This window comes from Bos mutus, chromosome 3, assembly GCF_027580195.1.
Source record: "Bos mutus isolate GX-2022 chromosome 3, NWIPB_WYAK_1.1, whole genome shotgun sequence".
NCBI classification, from domain to species: Eukaryota; Metazoa; Chordata; class Mammalia; order Artiodactyla; family Bovidae; genus Bos; species Bos mutus.
In genome coordinates, this window is record NC_091619.1 from 91,707,484 (window position 1) to 91,733,958 (window position 26,475).

Sequence of the window (26,475 nt, forward strand, 5' to 3'; positions counted from 1 at the left end):
CAAATCCTTTCATCTGTGAGTCTTCATTCTTTCATCCCAGGGCTTGACAAACTATGGTCTATCACCTTGTTTTTGTTTTCTAAAATTGTAGTAAAATAAATACCTCATGTTTTTATGAACAGTTTTATTGGAGCACAGCCATGTCATCCTTATTATCTATGGCTGCTTTCTTGCTCCTATGGCAGAGTTGAGTTTTGAATACTTGGTGCAGTGTATTTGGATCACTAAGCATAAAATATCTACTCTTTACCAAAAGCATAAAATATTTACTGAAATATTACTTTGTTCCTTTACAAAAAGTGTGCTGACCCCTGATTTACTCATTTATCAAATAGATATGGAGAGCTTGTTACGTTCTAGATACTGTGCTAAACACTGGGGATATATTGGTGAATATGGCACAGTGTCTGCCCATTAGAAGTTAACAGTCTGTTTGGAGTGCCAAATAGCAAATACTACAGGATATACTAAACTTTCTTCCTTCCCTCTGGGTTTTCTCTTTCTCTTTTCTCCCATATTTACTGAGTATCTTCTGTGTATTAGGAACTGTTCTAGCCATCGGTATCTTGTTCCTAAGTACTTATTAATTCCCTGACCTAGAAATACACATTCCCAGCGTTAACAACAAAAACACTGCTAGATGTTGAAAGAAAGAAACATAAATCATCTTGTTCTTAAACAGATTCTTGGGATATTTGTTAGTATGCATACAGGGAAATATTAGGTTGGTGCAAAAGTAAGTATGGTTTTAGACCCTGAATTTTAAATCTTTATAACTAGGCTCAGACACATCTTTATTAATCAAAATAGGAACCATTATAATCATCGCATTTTTGCCAATGAGAAATAAGTTTGTTTATTCCTGTAGCATAAAAATACATGCTTGATTCAACGAACTCTTGGAAAGCATTTTCCCTGTAATGGTTTCTCCAGGATTCAGAACATGGTAGTGGATCAGACTGGCAGCAGACCACCAGTGACCGTGACATTTTTTGGTGCAAGTTTGACTTTGGGAAGTGCTTTGGAGCTGCTTCTCGGTCCACCCACTGAGCTGGTTGTTGCTAGTTGTGTAAAATCCACTTTTCATCACGTCTTCTTTCATCACTCATCAACTTCTCCTGTAGTTACAAGAGGATCAGTTTTGATGATCCTCTCAGTTGGTCATTGTCACCTTCCAGTGGCCAGCCATTATGCTCCTCATCTTCAAGGCTCCCATTTCCTTTACAAAACTTCTCGAGCCACCACTGTACTAAACCTTCATTAGCAGTTCCTGGCCAAATGCGTTGTTGATGTTGCAGGTTGTCTCTGTTGCTTTATAACTCATTTTTAACTCAAATAAGAAAATCACTGGAATTTACTTTTTGTCTAACATCATTTCTATAGTCTAAAATACATATAAAATAAACAGAGGTAATAACTCATTAGCAAAAAACATAAAGCAAGAAATGGGCATTCAAATGATGTATAACATAACTTTTATTTAAGAATGTATTCCAATATCAAATGGCAAATTTCAGCAATGCAGACTTGGAATTACTTTTGCACCAACCTTATATAATAAATATAATAAATACTTATCATTTCTGATAAATAGGGAAAGAAAGAAATGGTGTGATTTTATATAACTTAGAGAAAAGGTCATATCTAAATTGAAGAAGGCAATCCTGAGTCATTAGTAAAACTTATGAAAAAGTAGTTATCCTGTGAAAGTAGGAAGGAATATCAAAGAGTATATAAAATAGGAAAGAGTTTGGCTTATATAGTTTCAGACAATCCTAGTTAGAAGGAAGTCTTTTTTTCAATTTGCTGTTTCACAGAGTTCTGTCTTTCCTCTCACTTTCTCTGTCCTAAGTCTGGAATTAGTCTGGATCTGTGTATTATCAGGATAAATATTGAATACTTGTGTGCCATGATCTTGTGATAAAAAGCTAGAATTGGGGCATACATGGCTTCATTATACTGCTTTTCTAGGGTTTCTTTTAGAGAAAGACATGTAAGCAAATAATAATAGTAGTAACAATATTGTTTGAAAATGGGTTCCCAACTTGAGTTGGGGTATAGAGGCATAAATTTGGGAATGCTTTATAAGAAAGTGACATTGGAACTGAGTTTGCAAAAATGGCTAAGAGTTGAGTAGGTGGGTTGGAGAATGGTGGTGTAGGTAAATTGTATGACATGTATAAAGGAAAGGTGAAATGTGTTTTCAAGGGATAGAAGCAGGGGACTAGGTGTGAAAATGTATAGTATATGAAGTAGGAAAAGTCACTTGTTGGGAAAAGGAAGAAGTTGGGGTGGAATGGATATTTGATAGTAGTAGGAAAGAAGGGCCTGAGGTGAAAGAAATCTTGAAAGCATGTAAAACATATTGTTGTTGAATTTAAATAGTAATGATGTAAAATCAGCATGCCAGTACCAGCATAGATGTCTATAAACTCTTCTTTTTCTGACACCTTTTTGGTTTTCATGCCCTCCAAAACCTCTTGTTTTCAATCCATTATATTCTTAGATAAAACTTTTCTTTACCAATTTTAAATACTCATTAAGAATATTCTTACCAGCTTGCTTTTGATTGCATCAGGTATTTGGTTCACAGTTTACCTGTGGATTATCTAACCTAAGAGTAAAGACGTAGACTTTTTAACCTGTAGCAAGAAGGAATAAACCCAAACTGTTAGATCTGGGTCCCCAACCTCCGGGATCTAATACCTGATGATCTGAGGTGAAGCTGATAGAATAGTAATAGAAATAAAGTGAACAATATATGTAATGTGCTTGAATCATCCTCAAACCATCTCTCCCCATCTGTGGAAAATTTACCTTCCATGAAACTCATCGCTGGTGCCAGAAAGGTTGGGGATCAATGTAGATCAAAAGAGTAAATTTCCCCATGTGTGCATGCATGCTCAGTCGTGTCCAACTCTTTTTGACCCCACGGACTGTAGTCCACCAGACTCCTCTGTCCATGGAATTTTCCAGGTAGAATACTGGAGTGGGTTGCCATTTCTTACTCCAGGGGAATCTTCCCCACTCAGGGATCAAATCCAGTCTCTTGTGTCTCCTGCATTGACAGGTGGATTCTTTATGACTGTGCCACCTGATACTAAGTGTTAAATATTGATTATGAAATACTTAGATTCTCCATGCTCAGGAATCTTTTTTTTTTTTTAATTACAGCTTTTATTTTTTCCAGTTTTATTGAGAAGTAATTGACATACATTGACTGTATAAATTTAAGGTATATAGCATGATGATTCCATTTACATGGATTGAAATAATTACCACGGTAGGTTTAGCTAACATCTTCTCATATAGATGCAATAAAAAGAAAAAAGTAATAAATATTCTTTGATGAGAACTTTTAGGATTTACTCTCAGCAACTCTCTTACATATCGTAACAGCAGTGCTCATTATATTCCTGGTGCTTATTTATCTTATAAGTAGAAATTGGTACTTATTATCCACACTTCTCCAGTATTCTCGTCTTCTCCCCTCTGCCTCTGGTAATCAGAAGTCTGATCTCTTTTTCTTTGAGGGATTTAAAAAAATTGATTCCATATAAAAGTGAGATCATAGAGTATTAATCTTTCTCTATCTCACTTATTTTACTTGGCATAATGCCTTCAAGGTCCATCCATGTTGTAGCAAATGGTAGGATTTTCTCATTTTTTTTTAATGGCTGATTTGATTCCTGGGCTGGGAAGATCCGCTGGAGAAGGGATAGGCTATTCACGCCAGTATTCTTGGGCTTCCCTTGTGTTTCAGCTGGTAAAGAATCCGCTTGCAATGCAGGAGACCTGGGTTCCATCCCTTCCATCAGGGAAGATCCCGTGAAGAAGGGAAAGGCAATCCACTCCAGTATTCCTTCCTGGAGAATTCCATGAACTGTATAGTCCACAGGGTCATAAAGAGTCAGACACGGCTGAGCGACTTTCACTTTCCTTTTCTTTGCTTCTTCATATAGACATTTATTGCTATGAACTTTCCTCTTAGAGCTGCTCTTGCTGTATCCCACGGGTTCTGGTATGTTATTTTTCCAATTTTGTCTCAAGAAACTTTTATTTCCCGTTAATTTTTTGTTTGGTCCATTGGTTGTTCAGGATACAAATCTTTATTTTAGCTGGTCTACGTAAACTTACCAATGTGTTTGTTAATGGTAAAATAAAATACTATAACTATAATAAAGAAATTTTTAAATATTGTATTTTTCATGTGTCCCTTCTGTGAAACTAGAAGCTTCATGATGATGAGGACATTTTTGTCTTATTTACTGTTATGCTGAATACAGTACCTTGCACATAGTAGTTGGTTAGTAATTAGAGATAGTTTGCATCCTGGTTAAATAAATGGGTTTTGGAGTCACTGGGTCTTAGTTCTGCCACTTACTGATTAAGTAAGTGGTTAGAATTGGTAAGTTATTTAACTTCTTTAAACTGATTAACATTGGTAAGTTATTTAACTTTAAACCTCAGATTATCATTAAAATGGAGTTGATAGAAATTTGCTTATTGGGCTATGACAGATAGTAGAGATAAAGTTCTTGGTCAGTGCCTGGTGTATGCTAAGTACGAAATAAAGATTAGCTACTTGTAGAAATGAGTTATTTTACCAAGTAGGGCAATTTTTATTACTTCATTTTTACAGCCATAGAAGCAGGTTTAAGTGTTAGAAATTTATCCAAGATCAGTTGAGATGTCATTTCAGGCCTTTTGTCTCCCCAGTCAGTGTTATACCAAGCTTTTCTTACTTAAAGATTCCAGGCATGTCTTGTCTGCTCACATTTTACATTTGAAAAAGTTGTCTGATAAGAGGGCATATGATTTCCTTAGTGACGTCATCAATATTCATGGCTTTAGGTATTTTTTATTTATGCGTTCAACTCCTCAGTCCAGCCATTCTTGCCACTTCCACAATTCTTACCTTGAACCAAGTCAGTGTCATCTGGATTATTGCAGTGTGCTTATAATAGCAATAAGTTCTTTTTGTTTCTTTTCTTGATAAAGAAGGCAAGTGATCCCTGTTAATAGATTAGATCTTGTAATTCTCTGCTCAGAAGTCTTCAGTACCTTTCCCTCACACTTAGAATCCTTAGAGTCCTTAATAAGGGGCCTTGTGATCTGACTTCTATTACCTCTCTCTTCAGTCATAGTAGCTTTTTTTTTTTTTTTTTCCAGTTTCTTAAATTAAGCACATTCCTTCCTCAGGGTCTTAGCATTCACATTTCTCTTCACTTGAAATGTCTTCATACATCCATACAACTCAGTCCTTTACTTCCTTTAAGTCATTTTTATCAGTAAATGATGATTCTATTTTTAAAAAGAAGATACCTCCCTTAAATTCCTATTTTTTTATTTGTGCATTTATTTATTACCTTTCTATCTTAGAATGTAAATTCATGAGGACAAGAATTTTCATCTATTTTGTTTACTCCTAGAGAATATTTGACATATAGTATGAGCTCAGAAAATATTTGGTGAATTAAGAAGTAGTTATGGTCGGAAACTAAGAGAAGTCTCTGTGAGGGCTTAATTCATTCCCCAATAAGGACAGGTTTGAAGTAATTTTAAAGAAATGACTAGATTGAACTGATTTTTCTTACTTGCTTATTGCCTTGGGCAGATTTCTTAATTCTAGGGGTTTAGTTGCTTTGCCAGTAAAATGAGGAATTCCTCATGGGGGTATTGTAAGGTTAATAATGGATACTGTATATAAGTGAAAGCTATGTTTATTTTTGATCTGTGGCAGGACTGTTGCTAAATTGGGGCAGGTTCTTATTTAAAGGAAATTGTGTTATGTTCTGAAGTAAGAGAATCTTTTTGCAGCCTATTGAAGGTCAATAATGGCACCCCACTCCAGTACTCTTGCCTGGAAAATCCCATGGACGGAGGAGCCTGGTGGGCTATAGTCCATGGGGTCGCTAAGAGTCGGACACGACTGAGCGACTTCACTTTCACTTTTCACTTTCATGCATTGGAGAAGGAAATGGCAACCCACTCCAGTGTTCTTGCCTGGAGAATCCCAGGGACGGGGGAGCCTGGTGGGCCGCCGTCTATGGGGTCGCACAGAGTCGGACACGACTGAAGTGACTTAGCAGTGAAGGTCAGTATGAGGTAAAAATTAAGCATTGCTGCAATTTCAGTGTAAGGAACTAGAAACAATTTTAAAATTCAACATAAATTCATTGTGTTTGGTAATTTTTTATTGTACCATCTTAGGGTCTTTGGTGGATTTCGTCTTGGCTTTGATTCAGATGTACATGAAATTAAATCAGTGTCTACCTTGTAATACTGTTGTATCCTTGTAAAAGTTACAAGCTCTGTGAGCTTTTTTCCCCCCAGGTGTATAAAATGAAGACAATACCAATGTAATAGGATTATTAGGGGAGTTAAAATGATAAATTTTATGTTGAACATCTAGCATAGTGCCTAGCATATAACGGACCCTTTGAAATTTTTAATTTTTTATTATTTCAAGATTGCATGTATAAAGTATGATTTAAGTATTGTGACTGCTACTTTCCATGTGTCGTAATTGTTTTTCCTTTCAGAGTAGTTACCTCAAGAGGTTATCCATTTATTCCCAGGTGATTGTAACTGATTAGAGTGTTTTCACAACTCATCTTTTGGAGTTGTCTTCTGTATTTATAGTATTTGTTGTTTGTTTAGTCGCTAAGTTGTGTCCGACTCTCTTGTGACTCCATGAACTGAAGCCTGCAAGGTTCCTCTGTCCATGGGCTTTCCCAGGCAAGAATACTGGAGTGTGTTGCTATTTCATTCTCCAGGGGATCTTCCTAATTCAGGAATCAAACCTGCATCTCATGCATTGGCAGGCAGATTCTTTACCACTGAGCCACCAGGGAAGCCCCATATTTGTAGATTCTTTTGAAATCCCCAATTTAAGAGTAGATTTTATCTTTTATAGGAATCAAAAAGACAAATTTTGAAACCAATTTTTGGCAGTGTTGGAATAACACTAAATAATAATACTGCCTTTCTTATTTTATAATGAATTCTAAAGACTATATTAGATGAATATCAAACATGTTTAGGACTATCATGATATTGTTTGAAATTAGTATATTATCTCCTATGATGACTACTTTAAAAGGACACCTACCTCTTGGGTGTATGAGTATTGAATTGTTTATTAAAAAGCATTACTTCACTGCTTATTTTTGCCTCATATATTTACATAGTTGTTGTATTAACATATGTAGTAAAAAATTTTACTGTTTCTGTTTTCTGAAAAAATGTGTTTTTAACTTTTTTTTTAGCGCTCACCAGAATATACCAATTGCCGATATCTATGCAAACTTTGCTTAATTCACATTGAAAACATCCAGGGAGCTCATAAACATATAAAAGAGAAACGACATAAGAAAAACATTTTGGTAAGTCTTTTTAGAAAATATTTATTTATTGAATGATAAACCTGTATGAAATATTTTTATTAATGAAACTAAAAACCAAGTGTTTGTCCATTCTTATAGTAATAACTGATATGATAGTGTTGAAAGCTGTGATTTCCCTCCTTCTGTTAGATGGTCAGGAGGGGAACCTGCTCAGTGACCAGTTTGCTCATCCTAAAGTATGTTGTGATTCCTAAGCTTAAAAGTCAGGTATAGTCAGTCCAACTGGTTTTTATTGAGTTCTTATGTGTTAGCTCTATGGAGTGGTGAATAAGATAGTCATGGTTCTTGCCCTCAGAGTTTCTAAAGTATTGGTGAAAGCATACAATGAATAAGAATTTAAGTATGATGAGTTTCATTAAAGGGGGAATTGTAATACTAAGGAAGTATACAAAGGATATTTTACTTAATGTAGAGGAGGGATGATTTCTTTAAGAAAGTGACATTTGAATTGTTGAACCTTGAAGTAGAGGTTTAAAAGGCAGAAAGCTAAAGCATAGAAGGATGAGATGAGAGTATTTTACACAAAAAAGCAGCATGAATAAAGGTCTCTAAATTGTGAAAGGACATGACATATGAGGAACTGAAAGAGTCTAGTATGACTGGAGCCAAGAGAGCTAGGGGAAAAGTGGTATAAGGTGAAGCTGGAGAAGTCTAGATCACGCAGGGCCTTTGGGAATTCATATGTGATAAGTTATTAGAATGTTTTCTTTTTGAAATTCATTAGTATGTTAGCTACTTAATTTTTTTCTTTTCAAAATTATAATAATAATTCTATATAACTTCTTACTTATCTCTAAGATATCCTCTCTGAGAAATACTCTTTTACTTGACCTTTCCAGCAAGTCTGTGTTACAGATATTTTCTTCATGTTCCTATAGTGACTTGATCAGAAAACCTTACACTTATGTATTATAAATATCTGTGCTTCTCTTCTCTTGCAGACTTCAGTATGTAAATGTTTTCAAGCACAGATTTAATTTCTTATTTATTTATTTTTCTTCATTCCTAAGTACAGTATCTGATGCATAGTTGGTGATCAGTACATTTCTATTGGAAGAAAAATTCATTCAAAATATTCAACAACTTGGAAGAGAAATCACTCAAATTTTATCAGCCTATTTTTATTCAATTAGCATTTCAGAAGAGTTGATAGAGACAAAGTGGTAGTTTAAGAGATAATAACTGAGAAATTTCAAGAAATGTTGGAAGGTGCTGATCACTAGTTGCAGGAAGCTCAGGGAATTCCCAAAAAACTTAAAAAGAAAGTCATTACACATTATATACATTACAGAGAAATTTTAGAATATTAAAAAAACCCAAACCAACCTTAAAATCAGCTATCCTGAACTTTTAGTGAAGTTGGAATAGTAAAGACTGGATTTACCTTCTTGAAATAAGCAATAAAACAAAACAAAAAGAGAAATATGACTAATAATTTTTTTCTTTAGGCAGTGAAGGACTGACAGTGAAAACAAATGAGCTCAATGATTACTTCAATTTAAGAGAGTTTTCAGATTGTACAAATGGGAGCAGAATGCAATGGACTCCCAGAGATGAGGAGATGAACTTGACTTCAGGGAGTACAGTGTGGCTAGAGTTTGTAGGACAGAAAAACATAAAAGAAAGCTATACAGGCAGAAACTCAAAGATCTATGAACAGTTCCCTCAGAATATTTAGTGCAGTACTGATACTGATTGGTGCACGCCTGTGAGAAAGCTGCCTGAAGTCAGGGAAAGAACCATCTGAAGGGATTAGAATAGTGCTTGGCGCGCCTCCAAAACCGCAAATAGTATCTTCCAACTGTCCAGACTGGAAAACCTCATGAGACTTCCCTTGTGGTCCAGTAGTTAAGATTTAGCGCTTCCAATGCAGGGGACCTGGGTTCAGTCCCTGGTCAGGGATCTTGATCCAGTATGCCACAACTAAAGATCCTACATGCTGCAACAAAGATACCACATGCTGAAACGAAAATGAAAGATCCCGCGTGCCCAAACTAAGACTCAGCGCAAACAGTGAATGCATTAAAATGAGCTAAACCCCAAACTCAAATAGCTAATCTGCAAATAAGAAAAACCTTGAAAGGAAGAGTTGTATTTTTACCCATATATGTGACAGCTTCACATGAAATCTACAATGATATTCAGACTGCTACTAGGATCTTCTCCAAAGTATAACTTTCTTGATAATATGAACAGAATCTTATTTAAAATAAAGCCTTCTTGGACTTCCCTGGTGGTATAGCAGATGAGAATCCACCTGCTACTGCAGAGGACGTGAGTTTGATCCCTGGTCTGGGAGGATTTCACATGCTGTGGATCAGCTAAGGCCATGAGCCACAACCACTGAACATGCGGGCTGCAGTTACTGAAGCTCACATGCCTAGAGCTCGTGTGCTACAACAAGAGAAGCCACCACAGTGAGAAGCCTACTCTTACACTGCAAGTAAGAGTAGCCACTGCTCTCTGCAGCTAGAGGAAGCCTGTGTGCAGCAATGAAGTCCCAGCACAGCCAAAAATAAGTAATAAGAAAATAAAATTTTTAAAAAGGCCTAGTGTAGCTGGATAAATAAATAAATAAATATGTATTTTTTTGAATGGAAAAGCAAAAAGAAAAACCTCATACTTTGTGGGAAGTTGGGTAAAATAATCAGAAAGATCTTATTTCAGTAGTGGGGAATCTTTAACCCTAAGCTAAATCTGGTGCCAACTAAAAAATTCTGAAGGTAAGACACCAAAAAATAACCTATTTTCAATTATTTCATGTCATTATAGAAAAAAGCTTGAGAATATTTTTAGGAATACAAAATGTCCATCCTCCCCTGAAAGTTCACATTGTCTGCCATTCAGTCAAAAATTATCTGGAGTACAAGGCAGCAGGAAGATACAAATTGTGAAGAGAAGAAAGATCAGTCAATCAAAAGCAACCTTGAACTGACACCGTAGAATTGGTAAAGAAGGACATTAAGACAGTTAATATAACTACTCTTGATGTTCCTAAAAATAGAGACTTGGAAGATATAAAAATGATTCAAATTGAACTTACAGAAATGCAAACTATAATGTCTAAGATGAAAAATACAGTATTTAGGATGGCAGATGAGACATTGCAAAAGAAGAGGTTGGTGAACTTAAAGATATAGGAATGGAAGTAAATAATGAAACAGAAAGAAAAAAGAACTTGGAAAAAAGAGCATCATTGAGCTCTGGGATAATTGATATTTGTATCATTCCTTCATAAACTCTTCAGAACATTGAGGAGGAATGCTTCCCAACCCAGTCTATAAGGACCATATTACTCTAATACAGGAACCAGAAGAGGATATTACAGTGAAAGAAAACTTCAGATCAGTATCCCTCATTATAACTGCAAAAATTCTAAACATTATCTTAGAAAATTGAATCCAACAATATGTTTAAAGAAGGAAATACAAAATGACCAAATAGGAATTTATTCCAGGAGTGCATTTTTGGTTTAACATTAGAAAATGAATCACTGTAATTAATTAGCATTAATTAATTAACTATAATCATATTAACAAACAGAAAAAGAAAAACATGTGATCATCTTAGTAGATGCTGAAAAAGCATTTTAAAAACTCCTGATTAATAAAAATCTCAGCAGACTCGGAATAGAAGGGAACTTTCTTCACATCCTAAAGAACATCTGTGAAGAAGTTACAACTAACATTATACTTAATGGCGAAAACTGAATGTTTTCTTCTTAAGATAGGAAAAAGACAGGTATGAAAATGGTATAGCTGTGGAAAACTGTATTGTAGTTCCTCAAAAAGTTAAAAATGGAATTACTATATGATCCAGCAGTTATACTTTTGAGTATAAACTCAAAGGAATTGAAAGCAGGGTCTTTAAGTGATATTTGTACCATCATATTCATTATAGCATTATTCACAATAGCTAAAACATGGAAGCAACTCAGCTGTCAGCAGATGAATGGATAAACAAAATGTTACATATACATACATTGAAAAGTACTGCCTTAAAAGGAAGGTAATTCTGATATGTCACAACATGGAAGAACCTTGAGTAAGTTAATGCTAACTGAAATAAGCCAATCATAAAAAGACAAATACTGTAATTATTCCACTTATATGAGATACTTAGAGTAGTCAGAATCATAAAGACAGAGAGTTGAATGGTGGTTGTCTGGGGAGATGGAGGAATGGAAAGGTTTCAGTTTTACAAGATAAAAAGAATTCTGCTGATGTGTGATGGTGATGGTTGTACAACAAATGAATGTACTTAATTCCATTGAATTGTACTTGTAAAAATGGTTAAGATAGTACATTTTATGTTATGTGTATTTTATTACAGTAAAAAAAATTGGGGAAAAAGATAGATATGTTCACTCTTAACCACTTTTATTCAGCGTTTTATTCGAAGTTCTAGCCAGTGAATTCAGACAAGAGAAAGAAAGGAAAGCTATCTAAGTTGGAAAAGAAGAAGTACAACTATATTTGTAGGTAAATGTGATTATTTATATAGAATATTCAGTGACGTCAGGGAATTATTAGAGTTAATGAGTTTAGCAAGGTTGCAGAATACAAACTCAGCATGCAAAAGTCAGTTGTATTTTTATATACTAATAATGAATAGTACAAAAGTGAAATTCAAAAAACTACTATTACAATAGCATCAAAAATATGCAAAATTATGCACAGAAATTATAAAACATTCCTGAGAGAAATTAAAGAAGAGCTAAAGAAATGCAGAAATAAACCGTATGTGTTGGAAGAACTAATATTATTAAATTTCTTTCTAAACTGATCTGTACACTCAGCCCAATCCTGAACAAAATCCTGAATTGAAAGCCTAATTCTAAAATTCATCTGGAATATACACTGCTATATTTAAAATAGATAAGCAACAAGGACCTACTTTATAGCACAGGAAACTATATTCAGTATCTTATCAGTTCTGTTCAGTTGCTCAGTCGTGTCCAACACTTTGCGACCCCATGAATCGCAGCACGCCAGGCCTCCCTGTCCATTGCCAACTCCCGGAGTTCACTCAAACACAATATTTTATAATAACCTCTAATGGAAAAGAATCTGAAAAAGAATGTATCTGTATGTATTTACGTATATATGTATGTATAACTGAATCATTTTGTTGTAACCTGAAATGCTGCAAATCAACTATACTTCAATAAAGAAAACTAAAAAAGAAGGAAGAGAAAAGCTGAAATTCCATCTGGGAAAGCAAAGGCCCTAGAAAATTTAAAAGAACTTTGAAAAAAACAAAGTTGGAGGACTAACAACGCCTGCCTTACAGACTTAAACTACAGTAATAAGGCAGTGTGGTACTGGCATCAAATAGACAAATAGATCAGTGGAGCAGAATAGTGAGTATAGAAATGGCACACTTATATGAACAACTGATATATATATATATATTTTTTTACAGAGATTCAAAGGTAATTCAGTGGAGAAATTATATTCTCTTAAACATATGAGTAGTTAAATATCCATGAATAAAGACCTTTGGTCCATACCTTACTTATTGACCTAAATGTAAAACCTAAAAGTATAAAATTTCCAGGATAAGATATGGTAGAAAATCTTTATGACCTTGGATTGGGCAAAATTTCTTAGATATGATACTAAAGAGGAAAAAACTGATGAATGGACTTACTCAAAATTAAAAACTTCTGCTCTTTGAAAGATATCTTTAAAGAATGACAGACAATAGTAGCTGCAGATTGGGAAAAGATATTCACAAATCATATCAGGTAAATGAGTTGTATCTAGAAGAAATAAAAAACTTCTAAAACTCAGTAATAAGTACAGTAATCACTCCTTATTCATGGTTTTGCTTTCCATGGTTTCAGTTACCCTTGGTCAGCCATGTCTGAAAATATCAAATGGAAAATTCCACAAATAAAGAGTGTACAGTTTTAAACTGCATGCCATTCTGAATTCAGTTCAGTAGCTCAGTCATGTCTGACTGTGAAACCATGGACTACAGGATGCCAGGCTTCCCTGTCCTTCAACTGTCTCCTGGAATTTGCTCAAACTCAAGTCCATTGAGTCTGTGATGCCATCCAACCATATCATCCTCTTTCGTCCCCTTCTCCTCCTGCCTTCAATCTTTCCCAGCATCGGGGTCTTTTCCAGTGAGTCAGTTTTTTGCATCAGGTGGTGAAAGTATTGGAGCTTCAGCTTTAGCATTGGTCCTTCCAGTGAATATTCAGGGTTGATTTCCTTTAGGATGGACTGGTTTGATCTCCTTGGTGTCCAAGAGTCTTTTCCAGCACCACAGTTCAGAAGCATCAATTCTTTGGCACTCAGCTTTCTTCATGGTCCAAACTCTCACATTGGTACATAACTACTGGAAAAACCATAGCTTTGACTATATGGACCTTTGTTGGAAAAGTAGTCTCTGCTTTTTAATACTCTGTCTTAGGTTCGTCATAGCTTTTCTTCCAAGGAGCAAGCATCTTTTAATTTCATGGCTGTAGTCGTTCGCAGTGATTTTGGATCCTAAGAAAATAAAGTCTGTCACTGTTTCCATTGTTTCCCCATCTGTTTGCCATGAAGTGATGGACTGGTTGCCATGATTATAGTTTTTTTAATGTTGAGTTTTAAGCCAGCTTTTTCACTGTCCTCTTTGACCTTCATCAAGAGGCTCTTTTAGTTCCTCTTCACATTCTGTCATTAGGATGGTGTCATTTTCATACCTGCAGTTACTGATATTTCTCCCAGCAATCTTGATTCTACCTTGTGCTTCATCCAGCCTGGCATTTTGCATGATGCACTCTGTATATAAGTTAAATAGGCAGGGTGACAGTATATAGCCTTGATGAACTCCTTTCCCAATTTTACACCAGTCTGTTGTTCCATGTCTGGTTCTGACTGAATAGTGTGGTGAAATTTCTTGTTTGACTTTGTCCTGCCCATGATGTGGGTATCTGCATAGTGTATGCTACCTGTCTGTTAGTTACTTGGTAGCCATCTTAGGTATCAGATTGGCTGTTGGTGGTATCACAGTGCTTGTGTTTGAGTAATTTTTACTTAATAATAGCCCCAACGTGCAAAAGTAGTGATGCAGGCAATTTGAGTAGTCTCTTAATGTGCCTAATTTATAAATAAAACTTTATCATAGGTATGTATGTGGAGGAAGAGAATAGTATTTACAGGGTTCAGTGCTTTCTGTGGTTTTAGGCTTCCACTGGAGGCCTTGGAGCATATCCTCCAAGGATGAGAGGGAACTACTGTAAACAAACAACCAAATAAAATATGGGCAAAAGATTTGAGCCAACATTTTATTAAAGAAGACATATAGGTGTCAAACACATGAAAAGATGCTCAACATTATTCTTTATCAGGGAAATCACTGCACTTATAAGAACAGCTAAAATTAGAAAGATTGACTCTGCCAAGTGTTGTCAAGGATGTGAATGAATGGCAAGTCTAAAACAGTGCTGGTGGAAATGTAAAATAGTATTGGGTTGGCTAAAAAGTTTGTTCGGGATTTTCCATAGCATAAGATGGTATAGAAAAACCTGAATGAACTTTTTGGCCCACCCAATAATCCACCTTTTATTTTAAAGGTTTATTTTTAAATTATTTTTTAATTGAGAGTTGGTTGACATACAACATGTTAGTTTCACATGTACAACATAATGATTCAACATATATATATTTTGTGAAATAATCACCACAATAAATTTAGTCAATACCAACTACCACACATAACCTTTTTTTTTCTTGAGGTGAGAACTTTACCTCAATTTTCACTTTAAGATTTATGCTTAGCAACTTTTCAATAGACAATACTGCATTATTAACTATAATTACCAAGAAGTATATATAAATCTTAAGGACTGATTGATTTTATAACTGAAAGCTTTTACCTTTTGGCTATGTTCACCCATTTCACTCACCCCCAGCCACTAATCCCTGCCTCTGGCAATGACCAATATGTTCTCTGTATTAGTTCAGTTTTTGTTGCTGTTCTTTTTAGATTCCACATACAAGTGAAATCATACAGTATTTATCTTTCTTGGTCAGACTTCATTTAACAGTATGCCCTCAGGGTCCATCCATGTTGTTGCGTATGGCAAGATTTTCTTTTTTTTAATGGCTGAATAATGTTAAGTTGTATATATGGACCACATTTTCTTTATTCACTCATCCATCAGTGGACATGTAGGTTGTTTCCATGTCTTGGATATTATAAATAAAGCTGCAGTAAACATGGAAGTGCAGATTTCTTTTCCTGTTAGTGTTTTAATTTTTTTTGGATAAATACCCAGCAGTGGAATTACTAGGTCACATGGTAATACATCCATTTTTGAAAACACATTGGCAGTTTTTTAAAAATTAAACATACAACTAATACATGAGTCAGCCATTCCATTCCTATGGGTTTACCCAAGATAAATGAAAGCATATGTCTCTACACTTACTTGTGTATGAATACTCATTGCAGTTTTATGTTTAATAATTAGCCAAAGAAGTGAACAAATACATGTGGTATATCCATATCTTGTTATGCTATTTGTTGTTAAAAGGAGTGAACTATTGACTATACAACAACATAGATGGATCTTAAGTATCATGAGTGTAAAAAGTCAGACAAAAATGACTATATACTGTGCAATTCGATATATATATAAAATTCTAGAAAATGCAGTCTAAGCTGTAATCATAGAAAGCAGATTGGTAGTTCCCAGAATATGGGTGTAGAAGAAGGACGGAGTGATTACAAAGGAATATGAGGAAATTTCTGACAGAGATTGATATGTTTATTATCTTGATTGTGGTGATGGTTTTATTATATATATATATATACGTCAAAAATGAACCAAATTGTAAAGTTTAAATATGTGCAATTTATTTTATATAAATTATATCCACAGTAAAGTTGCTTTTTTAAAAGCAGCCGAAAAGATAAAGTCATTCACAAAGGTGCAGAGGATGGGAATGTTGGCTGACTTATCAATAACAGCAGTAGAAGCCAGAAGACAGTTGAATAGTATCTTCAGAGTTCTGGAGGAAGGAAAAATCTCCTGTCAACATATGTTTATTGATTTTTTTGGCCACACCACACGGCATGAGGAACTTCCCTGACCAAGGATTGAACCCATGCCCCCTGCGTTGGAAGCACAGAGTCTTAAGTACTAGATCACCAGGGAAGTCCTTTTTTTTTTTTTAAACTATATTTCTATACCCAGTGAAATTGCCCAACAGTAATGAGCACAGAATATATATATATACACCCATGCATTTATTTTTATTTTATTCAAATATAGTTGATTTACAATGTTGTGTTAATTTCTGCTCTAAAGGATAATAATTCAGGTCAATATATATATACATTCTTTTTTTTTAAATCATTGGCCCATGGTCTTGTAAGCCAGTAACTTTTATTTATTTATTTTTGGCTGTGCTGGGTTTTCATTGCTGTGCATGCAGGCTTTCTCTAGTTGCAGCTAGCAGGGGCTACTCTTCGTTGTGCTGTGTAGGCTTCTCATTGTGGTGGTTTTCTTGTTGCAGAGCATGGGCTCTAGGCACATGGGCTTCAGTAGTTGTGGCACATGGACTCGGTAGTGGCATGGGCTTAGTTGCTCAGCAGCATGTAGAATCTTCCTGGTAGTGTTCGAACTTGTGTTCCCTGCATTGGCAGGTGGATTCTTAACCAGTAGACTACTAGAGAATCCCAGTATACATTATTTTTTTTTAAGTTTATTTATTTATTTGGCTGTACCAGATCTTAGTTGAGGCACATGGGATCTTTGATCTTTGTTGTGGCTTGCGGCATCTTGGTTGCAACATGTGAGATCTAGTTCCCTGACCAGGGATTGAACCTGGCCCCCTGCACTGGAAGTACGAAGTCTTAGCCACTGGACCACCTGGAAAGTGCCCCATGTTCTTTCCAATATTCTTTTCCATTATGGTATATCCCAGGACATTGACTATAGTTCCCTGTGCTATAAGCAGGATCTTGTTGTTAATCCATGCTATATATGTAATAGTTTGAATATCTGTTAATCCCAAGCCTCTCAGTCCATCTCTCCCCACCACTTTTGGCAAACACAGATCTGTTTTCTATGTCTGTGATTCTGTTTCTGTTTCAAAAGTAAGTTCATTTGTGTCATATTTTGGATTCCACATACAAGTGAGGTTACATGATATTTGTCTTTCTCTGTCTGACTTACTTCACTTAGTATAATAATCCCTAGGTTCATCTGTGTTGCTGCAGATGGCATTATTTTATTCTTTTTTATGACTGAGTAGTATTCCCTTGTATATGTGTACCATGTCTTTATCCTGTTGATGGACATTTAGTTTGTTTCTGTGTCTTGGCCACTGTGACTGGTGCTACTATGTACATAGGAGAGCATGTATTTTTTCAAATTAGTGTTCCCTCCAGATATATTCCAGGTGTGGGGTTGCTGGTTCATATGGTTCTGTTTGTAGTTTTTTAAGGAAACTCCATACCGTTCTCCATATTGGTTGTACCAGTTTACATTCTCACCAACAATGTAGGAGGGTTCTCTTTTCTCCACAGTGTCTTTAGCATTTTCATTTGTACACTTTTTAACGATGGCCATTCTGACTGATGTGAGATGGTACCTGGTAGGTTTGAGTCACATATTTCTAATAATTAGTGATGGTGAACATCTTTTCATATGCCTGTTGGCCATCTGTATGTCTTCTTTGGAGAAGGATTGATTTAAGTCTGCCTCTTTTTTGATGGACCTAACAAGAGTCAGAAGAGGTGGCAAGAGTACACAGAACTATACATAAAAGGTATAGTTCTTATAAGTTCTTAAGTTCTTAAGTTATAGTTTTTAAGTTATAGTTCTTAAATTCTTTTAAGGACTGGTGTGGTGTGGATGCTCACTTGGAGCCAGATATCCTGGAGTGTGAAGTCAAATGGGCCTTAGGAAGCATTACTACAAACGAAACTAGTAGAGGTGATGGAATTCCAGCTGAACTATTTCAGATCCTAAAAGATGATACTGTTACAGTGCTGCACTCAGTATGTCAGCAAATTTGGAAAACTCAGCAGTGGCCACAGTACTGGAAAAGGTCAGTTTTCATCCCAGTTCCAAATAGGGCAGTGCTAAAAAATGTTCAAACTACCAGACAGTTGTGCTCATTTCCTGTACTAGTAAGGTTATGCTCAAAATCCTTCAAGCTAGGCTTCTGCAGTACTTGAATTAAAAGTGTCTAGATGTACAAGCTGGATTTAGAAAAGGCAGAGGAACCAGAGATCAAATTGCCAACATTCATTGGATAATAGAGAAATAAGGGAATTCCAGAAAAAAAAAATGTGCTTCATTGTGCTAAATCCTATGACTCTGTGGATCACAACAAACTTTGGAAAATTCTTAAAGAGATGAGAATACCAGACCATCTTACCTGTCTCCTGAGAAAGCTGTATGTGGGTCAAGAAGCAACAGTTAGAACCTTATATAGAACAAATGACTGGTTCAAAATTAGGAAAGGAGTATGACAAAGCTGTATATTGTTACCCTGTTTATTTAACTTATATGCAGAGTACATCATGCAAAATGCCGAGCTGGATGAGTTACAAGCTGGAATCAACATTTCCAGGAGAAATAGCAACAGTCTCAGATATGCAGATGATACTCTGCATATCTCATGCCAGAAAATGAAGATGAACTGAAGAGCTTCTTGATGAGGGTGAAGGAGAGTGAAAAAGCTGGCTTAAAACTCAGCATTAAAAAAACTAAGATCATGACTTCCATTGCCATTACTTCAGGGCAAATAGAAGGGGAAAATGTGGAAGCAGTGACAGATTTTCTCTTCTTGGGCTCCAAAATCACTGTGGATGGTGACTGCAGCCATGAAATTAGAAGATGCTTGCTTCTTGGAAGGAAAGCTATGACAATCCTAGACAGTATATTAAAAGCAAACAGATCACTTTCCTGACAAAGGTCTGTATAGTCAAAGCTGTGGTCTTTCCAATAGTCATGTACGGATGTGAGAGTTGTACCATAAGGAAGCCTGAGTGCCAAAGAATTGATGCTTTCAGACTGTGGTGCTGGGGAAGACTCTTGAATGTCCCTTGGACAACAAGGAATTCAAACCAGTCAATCCTAAGGGGAATCAGCCCTGAATGCTCATTGGATGGACTGATGCTGAAGTTCTAAGACTTTAGCCACCTGATGGGAAGAGCTAGCTAACTCATTGGAAAAGACCCTGATGCTGGGAAAGATTGAAGGCAGGAGAAGGGGATGACAGAGGATGAGATGGTTGGATGGCATCACCAACTGGATGGACATGAACTTGGGTGAACTCTGGGAGATGGTGAAGGACAGGGAAGCCTAGTGTGCTGCAGTCCATTGGTTCACAAAGAATCAGATGTGAGTTAGTGACTGAACAACAACAAAAATCCTGCTTTCCTAGTACCATGTTTTGATAAGACAGTTTTTTCCATATTGAATGTTCTTAATATTTTTATTAAAAATAATTTGACCTTATATATGAACATCTACTTCTGGGGCCCTCATTTTATAGGCCTCTGTGTCTGTCTTTATGCCAGTGCAATACTCTTTTGGTTACTGTGACTTTGCACTAAGTTTTGAAATCAGGAAATTTGAGTCCTCTAAGTTTGTTGTTCTTTTTCAAGATTGTTTTGGCTGTTTGGGGTCTCTTGAGGGTCCATGTGAATTTTAGGATTTTTTTTTTCTTTTTCTACACAAAAGTTGTTGGGATTTTGATAGGGATTGAATTGGATATGTAGATTGCTTTGGATACTACTGACATCTTAACAATATTGAATCTGCCAGTCCAGAACATGGAATGCTCAGTTGCTTAGTTGATTCTTTGTGATGCTATGGACTGTGTAGTCTGTCAGATTTCTCTTTCCAGGAGTTTCTCCCAGCATGGAATATCTTTTTTTTTTTTTTGTTTTATTCATGTCTTCTTTAGTTTCTTTAAGCACCATTTTGTCTTTTTCAGTGCATACCTCTTTCATCTTCTTGGTTAAATTCATTCTTAAGTCTTTTATTCTCTTTTATGCTGTTTTGGATGGAATTATTTTCTTCTGTTTCAAATTGTTTATTGTTAGTATATAGAAATGCACCTGATTTTAAAAATAATATTATTTATTTTTATTTTTGACTGAGCTCAGTCTTCGTTGCTGTGCAGAATTTTCTCTAGTTGTGGTGAGTGGGAGCTACTCTAGTTGTGAGCAGGTTTCTCATTGTGGTGGCCTCTTTTGTTGTGGTACACGACTCTAGGTGTGCAGGCTTCAGTAGTTGCAGTATATGGGCTCAGTAATTATGGCTCCCAGGCTCTAGAGCACAGACTCAGTAATTGTGGTGCATGGGTTTAGTTGCTCCATGGCATGTGGGATCTTCCCCGATTAGGGACTGAACCCATGTCTCCTGCATTGGCAGGCAGATTCTTTACTGCTCTGCCAACAGGGAAGCCCAGAAATGCACCTGAGTTTTGAGTGTTGGTTTATATCCTGCTGAATTTGTTCAGTAGTTCTGATGTCTGTTTTTAGACTTGTAAGGGTTTTCTATATACTAGATAATGTTTATTTGTGAATAGGGATAATTTTTTTTATTCTTTTTTAATGTGAATGCCTTTTATTTCTTTTTCTTGCCTAATTCCTTTGGCTAGAGGTGTTGAATAGAAGTGGTGAAATGGTCATTCTTTACTGGTTCCTAATCTCACAGGAAAAATTTCAGTTTTTCAGTATCAGATATGATGTTAGCTATAGGTTTTTCATACATGGTCTTATATAGCAGTAGTTTCATTTTGTTCCTAGTATTTTTGAGTGCTTTTACCGCAGAGGTGGAGAAGGCAATGGCACCCCACTCCTCTTTCCAGTACTCTTGCCTGGAAAATTCCATGGATGGAGGAGCCTCGTGGGCTGCAGTCCATGGGGTCGCTAAGAGTCCGACACGACTGAGCGACTTCACTTTCACTTTTCACTTTCCTGCATTGGAGAAGGAAATGGCAGCCCACTCCACTATTCTTGCCTGGAGAATCCCAGGTTCGGTGGAGCCTGGTGGGCTGCTGTCTGTGGGGTCGCACAGAGTCGGATACGACTGAAATGGCTTAGCAGTACCACAGAAGGGTGTTGTATTTTGTCAAATGGTTTTTCTGCACAGTTGAGGTTCTTTGTCCTTTCTCTCCTTTCATGCTGTTAAGATGATATATTACATCTTGATTGTTTTATGTTGAACCATTCTTGTGTTCTAGGAATAAATCACATTTGGTCATGGTGTATAATCCTTTTAATATTCTGTGAATTCAGTTTGCTAGTATTTAGTTGAGGATTTATTGAAAGTTTTTAAATAGAAGAATAACTGGTATGTGCTATGCTTAGTTGCTCAGTCATGTCTGACTGTTTGCGACCCCATGGACTGTAGCCTGCCAGGCTCCTCTGTCCAAGGGGATTCTCCAGGCAAGAATACTGGAGTGGGTTGCCATGCCTTCCTCCAGGAGATCATCCCAACTCAGGTATCGAACTGAGGTCTCCCACATTACAGCCTGATTCTTTATCATCTGAGCCACAAGGGAAGCCCAAGAATTCTGGTTGGGTATCCTGTTCCTTCTCTAGTGGAACTTCCCCACCCAGGAATCGAACCAGAATCTCCTGCATCGCAGGCGGATTCTTTACCAGTTGAGCTACCCAGCAAACCCAATAACTGGTATAAATACAGGGAATTGGATGAAGAGTCAGAGATTAGAAATGGGAGAATGATTAGGAGATTTTGCCTCCTGGGCAAATTTTCCAAGCCTAAACTAGTTCTTTCCATTATACCTCACCTCAGTAGAAGGCACCACCATTTGCCCTGTTCTTAGCATAAGCACATTTGAGTCATCTTTGGTTCATCTCTTTCTTTCATATTCCACGTTCAAACAATTAGTAAATTCTATTGAATATGCCTTCAAAATATTGTGTGTTTCACATTTAGTCATTTGTCACATATCTCTACTTTTTGTACTGTAATCTGAGCTACCACCCTCTGTCACCTGAACTATTTTCAAGTTATTCCATTTCTTTCCCCCCACAATCTTCTTCACTTAGCAGCCAGAATTGTTCTTTTAAAATATATCATGTTATTTCCTGTTCATAGCCCATCAGTGGCTTCCCAACTTAAAATTCTAAACCCTTATCAGATTTTACAAGGTTGTACAGTATTTGGCTTCTACTTAACTTTTCAACTTCATCACATTTCATAGTCACATCTTTGTTACTGACCTTCAGACATTAGGCTTTTTTTGCCTCTGAGTCCTTGCATTTACTATTTCCTGTGTCTTGGAAAATACAGGGAATTGGATGAAGAGTCATAGATTAGAAATGGGAGAATAATGTGGAGATTTTTGCCTCTTGGGCAAGTTTTCCAAGCCTATTTCCTATGTCTTGAATGCTCTCCCCCAAGAAATTTAAATGTCTCTTTTCTTCACTACTTTCAAGTCTCTTTACCTGTTTAGAGTGATTTTGTCTACTGTATTCTATAGTAGCACCCTCTTCTCATTAGTCTGTAGCCTCTTACCCTGTTTCTTCTTAATAACATTACCTGACACTATAATATTTATTTATTTATATGTTGTCTGTTTTCTCTAATTAGAATATATGTTACAGAAGGGCAGGGACTTAATTGATCATATTTATGACAGGATATATATTGTGTTGATATGAGGATGATCAATGATATGAGGATATAAATGACAATATTTGATGGAACAGTATCCTAAAGGAGGTAGAATAGGCTTATTAATAGCATAGAGGAGTGTGTTCATTGATTGTCTTTTATCCATTTTCAATCTAGAAATACTTCTGTGTATATAAAGATAGTTTTGTTACATGTTAATTTTGTATCATTTTTTTCACTAAGTACGTTGGATAAATCCTGAAAAAAAAAAAGTCCTGAAAACTGATATATCTGTTCATATAACTTGTATTTAGTTTATAGTTAAGATTGTAAAAATGATCACAGAAACTTATAAAAACAAAGTTGTCTTACTTTCTATGCTTAACTATTCTGTACCATAGGTAAACTTTATATAGGTTAAAATTGATTATGATAACAATAAAATTAGGAATAGACCAAAGTCTTTGTTTAGCCTTATTGAGTGTGGGAGGGGGAAAGAACAAATTTACTTTTGATTATTATTTTGGGAGCTCCTTTTCTCAAAAAAATAAGAGATTGTTTCTTGACTGAAATGTGATAATATGCCTTTATTATAATATTAAATAAAAAACGTAATAGATGGAGGAGATGCGGGTTCAATCCCTGGCTTGGGAAGATCCCCTGGAGTAGGAAATGGCAACCTGCTCCAGTATTCTTGCCTGAAAAATTCCTTGGACAGAGAAGCCTGGTGGGCTACAGTCCATGGGATTGCAAAGAGTCGGACATGATCTCGCATGCTGCATGCACGCACACACACACACACACACACACACGATCTTCAGTTATGTTAAAAAAAAATGAACAGAATAGTATGGGAGCTAGTGGATGATTTTCTTCTTTTCCTGTAATTTATGTAGCTTTTGCAGTTACCCTGTATTTTTTAAAATCAGTATTAATTAATTTTAAAAAGTTACTGTGCATATATAATATAGTCCCTCTTTAGCTCCTTGTTTTAAATTGGCTTTCAAACTTATCAGAATAAAGATTTTTTTTAAACATTTTGCCTAGTTTTGTATAAAATAACAGGGAAATCATTTTTTAATGGGAGGTAGTATAATATATGATGATAGTGTTTAGAATGTTTTCCTGCAGTGATTTAATCTGATTACTGTACATGCCAGTCACAGTCAAGACCTTCTGCTACACCTAAGTCAGTCTCTTTTGGCTACAACAGAATGATCAGCTAAATGTTGTACTTATAGAATCTTGGCTTGTAGCATTTCATAATTTATGCAGACAGTAAAGTAAAACGAGTTTTATTTTTTAAATGTTTAATAACAGCTTCTCCCATAGCATGTCTCATTCTTTCAGTCCTGTTTCACAAAGGCAGGGATCTGTTTCTTTTGTTCAGTTTCATTTCCTAGGTGTCTTAAATCTGGCAATAGAAGATGAATATATGTTGAGTATGTCCTGCTCTCCTAAATATGAGGACATTAAAATAGAAGTCTCTTTTTGTATTGTTGTTATTAAACGTTACACTAACAGGAAAAACAGGAAGAAAGTGAGCTTCGTTCTCTGCCGCCTCCTTCCCTTGCTCACTTGGCTGCTTTAAGTGTTGCAGTTACTGAATTAGCAAAAGAACAAGGAATAACAGATGATGACCTCAAAGTCCGTCAGGAAATTGTGGAGGAAATGTCAAAGGTTGTAACAACATTTTTACCAGGTACAACTTCATTTTATACTTAGTTTTAAAAGTGATACAACTCTTCCTCTTACTTCCTCTTGAACTTAATGTTTTTCTTTCAATTTTTTTCTCTTCTTTTTTTCTACTTAAAAGTAGATGAATTTCATTATTTTATAAGTGAACTTTTTGGTGGGAGATAGTTCAGAAAAAGAAAAGGAAAAATTATAGTATGGTATAATTTTTGTAATAAGAAAAAAAGATTTTTAAAGTGTCAGATACACTTTCAAATAATTGCTTAGTGCTTGAATATGGTATTTTATATTAAATTTTCATTGTCATTGACTTCTGAATGGACATTTTAATCATATTTATTTCAGTTGTTTGTATTCATGCTACTCACTAAATAAAATTTCTTTTGCTTGGTTGTGGAGGAAATTAAGGATGTTAGAGGCAAAATTTGCACTTTTATTTCTTTTTTTGACTCTTGATCTTTCTTTACAGAAAGCTTAAGTTTTGGGTTCAAGGGGGAATTGGGTCATTTATTATAGACATTTATGTATAGATTGTTTGCTTAGCCCTAATTTTTTTCCATTGATACTGAATTTACATAAATGTAAATGTATATTAAATACGATTTGTTTCTTACCACCAAAGGGATTTTGGACAGTTAATAAATTATAGTTTTATATGAAGCCGTTGTGATATTTATAAGAAAGAATATAAATTGAAATTGAAAAATGTTTACTTCTCTATTATTTCTAATAACTAATAATAAAATTAATAATGTAGTTTTATATCTAAAACACATTGGTATTTAAAATTACATATAGAAATAATTCACCATTATTATAAAAAATGAAATATTTAGGATTTTAATGACTTAGATGACTTTAGACATTTTGTGAACTTGAAAAGTAGAGTTTTATATGTATAACTGAGTATAAACTTATACTTTCTAATATACTAAATATGCCCATCAGTCCTAATCATGTTACTTTTCAACTTGTCCTCAGAGTTTTCCAACTCTGTTCATAGTATTTGCCTTATTATGATTTTTGAAATAACATGTTTGTTAGTTTGCAAAAGATGTAGGTGGCATGTTATCGTTTCCTTTATTTTGTTCTATGAACTCTTGAAAACTATAGTTTTTGGATTTTAGGTCTGCAGTATCAATTGAGTTGGCTTCATTTTGTGTTTTTAAGAGCATTGGCTGAGTGTCTGTGATTCCTTCCCCATTTAAAGTGCTATTGCACATGTAAATAGAAATATCTAAAAATGTAGTTTGTGACAGTAGCCATGGCTAGGTTAGTACATTCTTTACTGTTACGTATTAAATGTGAAATATACTTCTGGTCATTCCTAAATGAATTATTACTAAAATTTTGTCTAAACACTGAATTTGTATGAGTTATTTCTCTCTTCCTGAACCCTATAAATGAGAAACCTTTTTATTCTTTTGTAGATCAGTTAGAAAAGGATATTATTGTTTTATAATTCTTGTGTTAGAATTGGAAGACACAGAATTGAAATATATGCAATTTTCCTACCACTGTTTATTTTTTAAAGTTCTCATATTTGCATGCTGTTTCATACTTTAATATTTTTCCTTCATTTCCAGAGTGTTCACTTAGGTTGTATGGCTCATCTCTGACTAAGTTTGCTCTGAAAAGTAGTGATGTTAATATAGATATAAAATTTCCTCCCAAGGTAAGTAATTAGAAAAGAACCTTTCCTGTGTAGTTCTTATTTAGTAGTTAGTGATTTTTATTATCTTTTTAGAGAAGATACAGGAG

General features: G+C 35.4%; 1 protein-coding gene across 9 annotated transcripts in view; it reads left to right on the forward strand.

Moving 5' to 3' along the window:
* TUT4 (terminal uridylyl transferase 4) overlaps positions 1-26,475 on the forward strand; it is a 131,388-nt gene that overhangs the window by 38,961 nt on the left and 65,952 nt on the right. For all 9 annotated transcript variants that reach the window (XM_070368054.1, XM_070368051.1, XM_070368050.1 and 6 more), the window contains 3 exons: positions 7,272-7,388; positions 24,544-24,721; positions 26,301-26,389. In XM_070368054.1, coding sequence (XP_070224155.1) covers positions 7,272-7,388; positions 24,544-24,721; positions 26,301-26,389 — 384 coding nt within the window. The remainder of the gene's footprint in view (positions 1-7,271; positions 7,389-24,543; positions 24,722-26,300; positions 26,390-26,475) is intronic.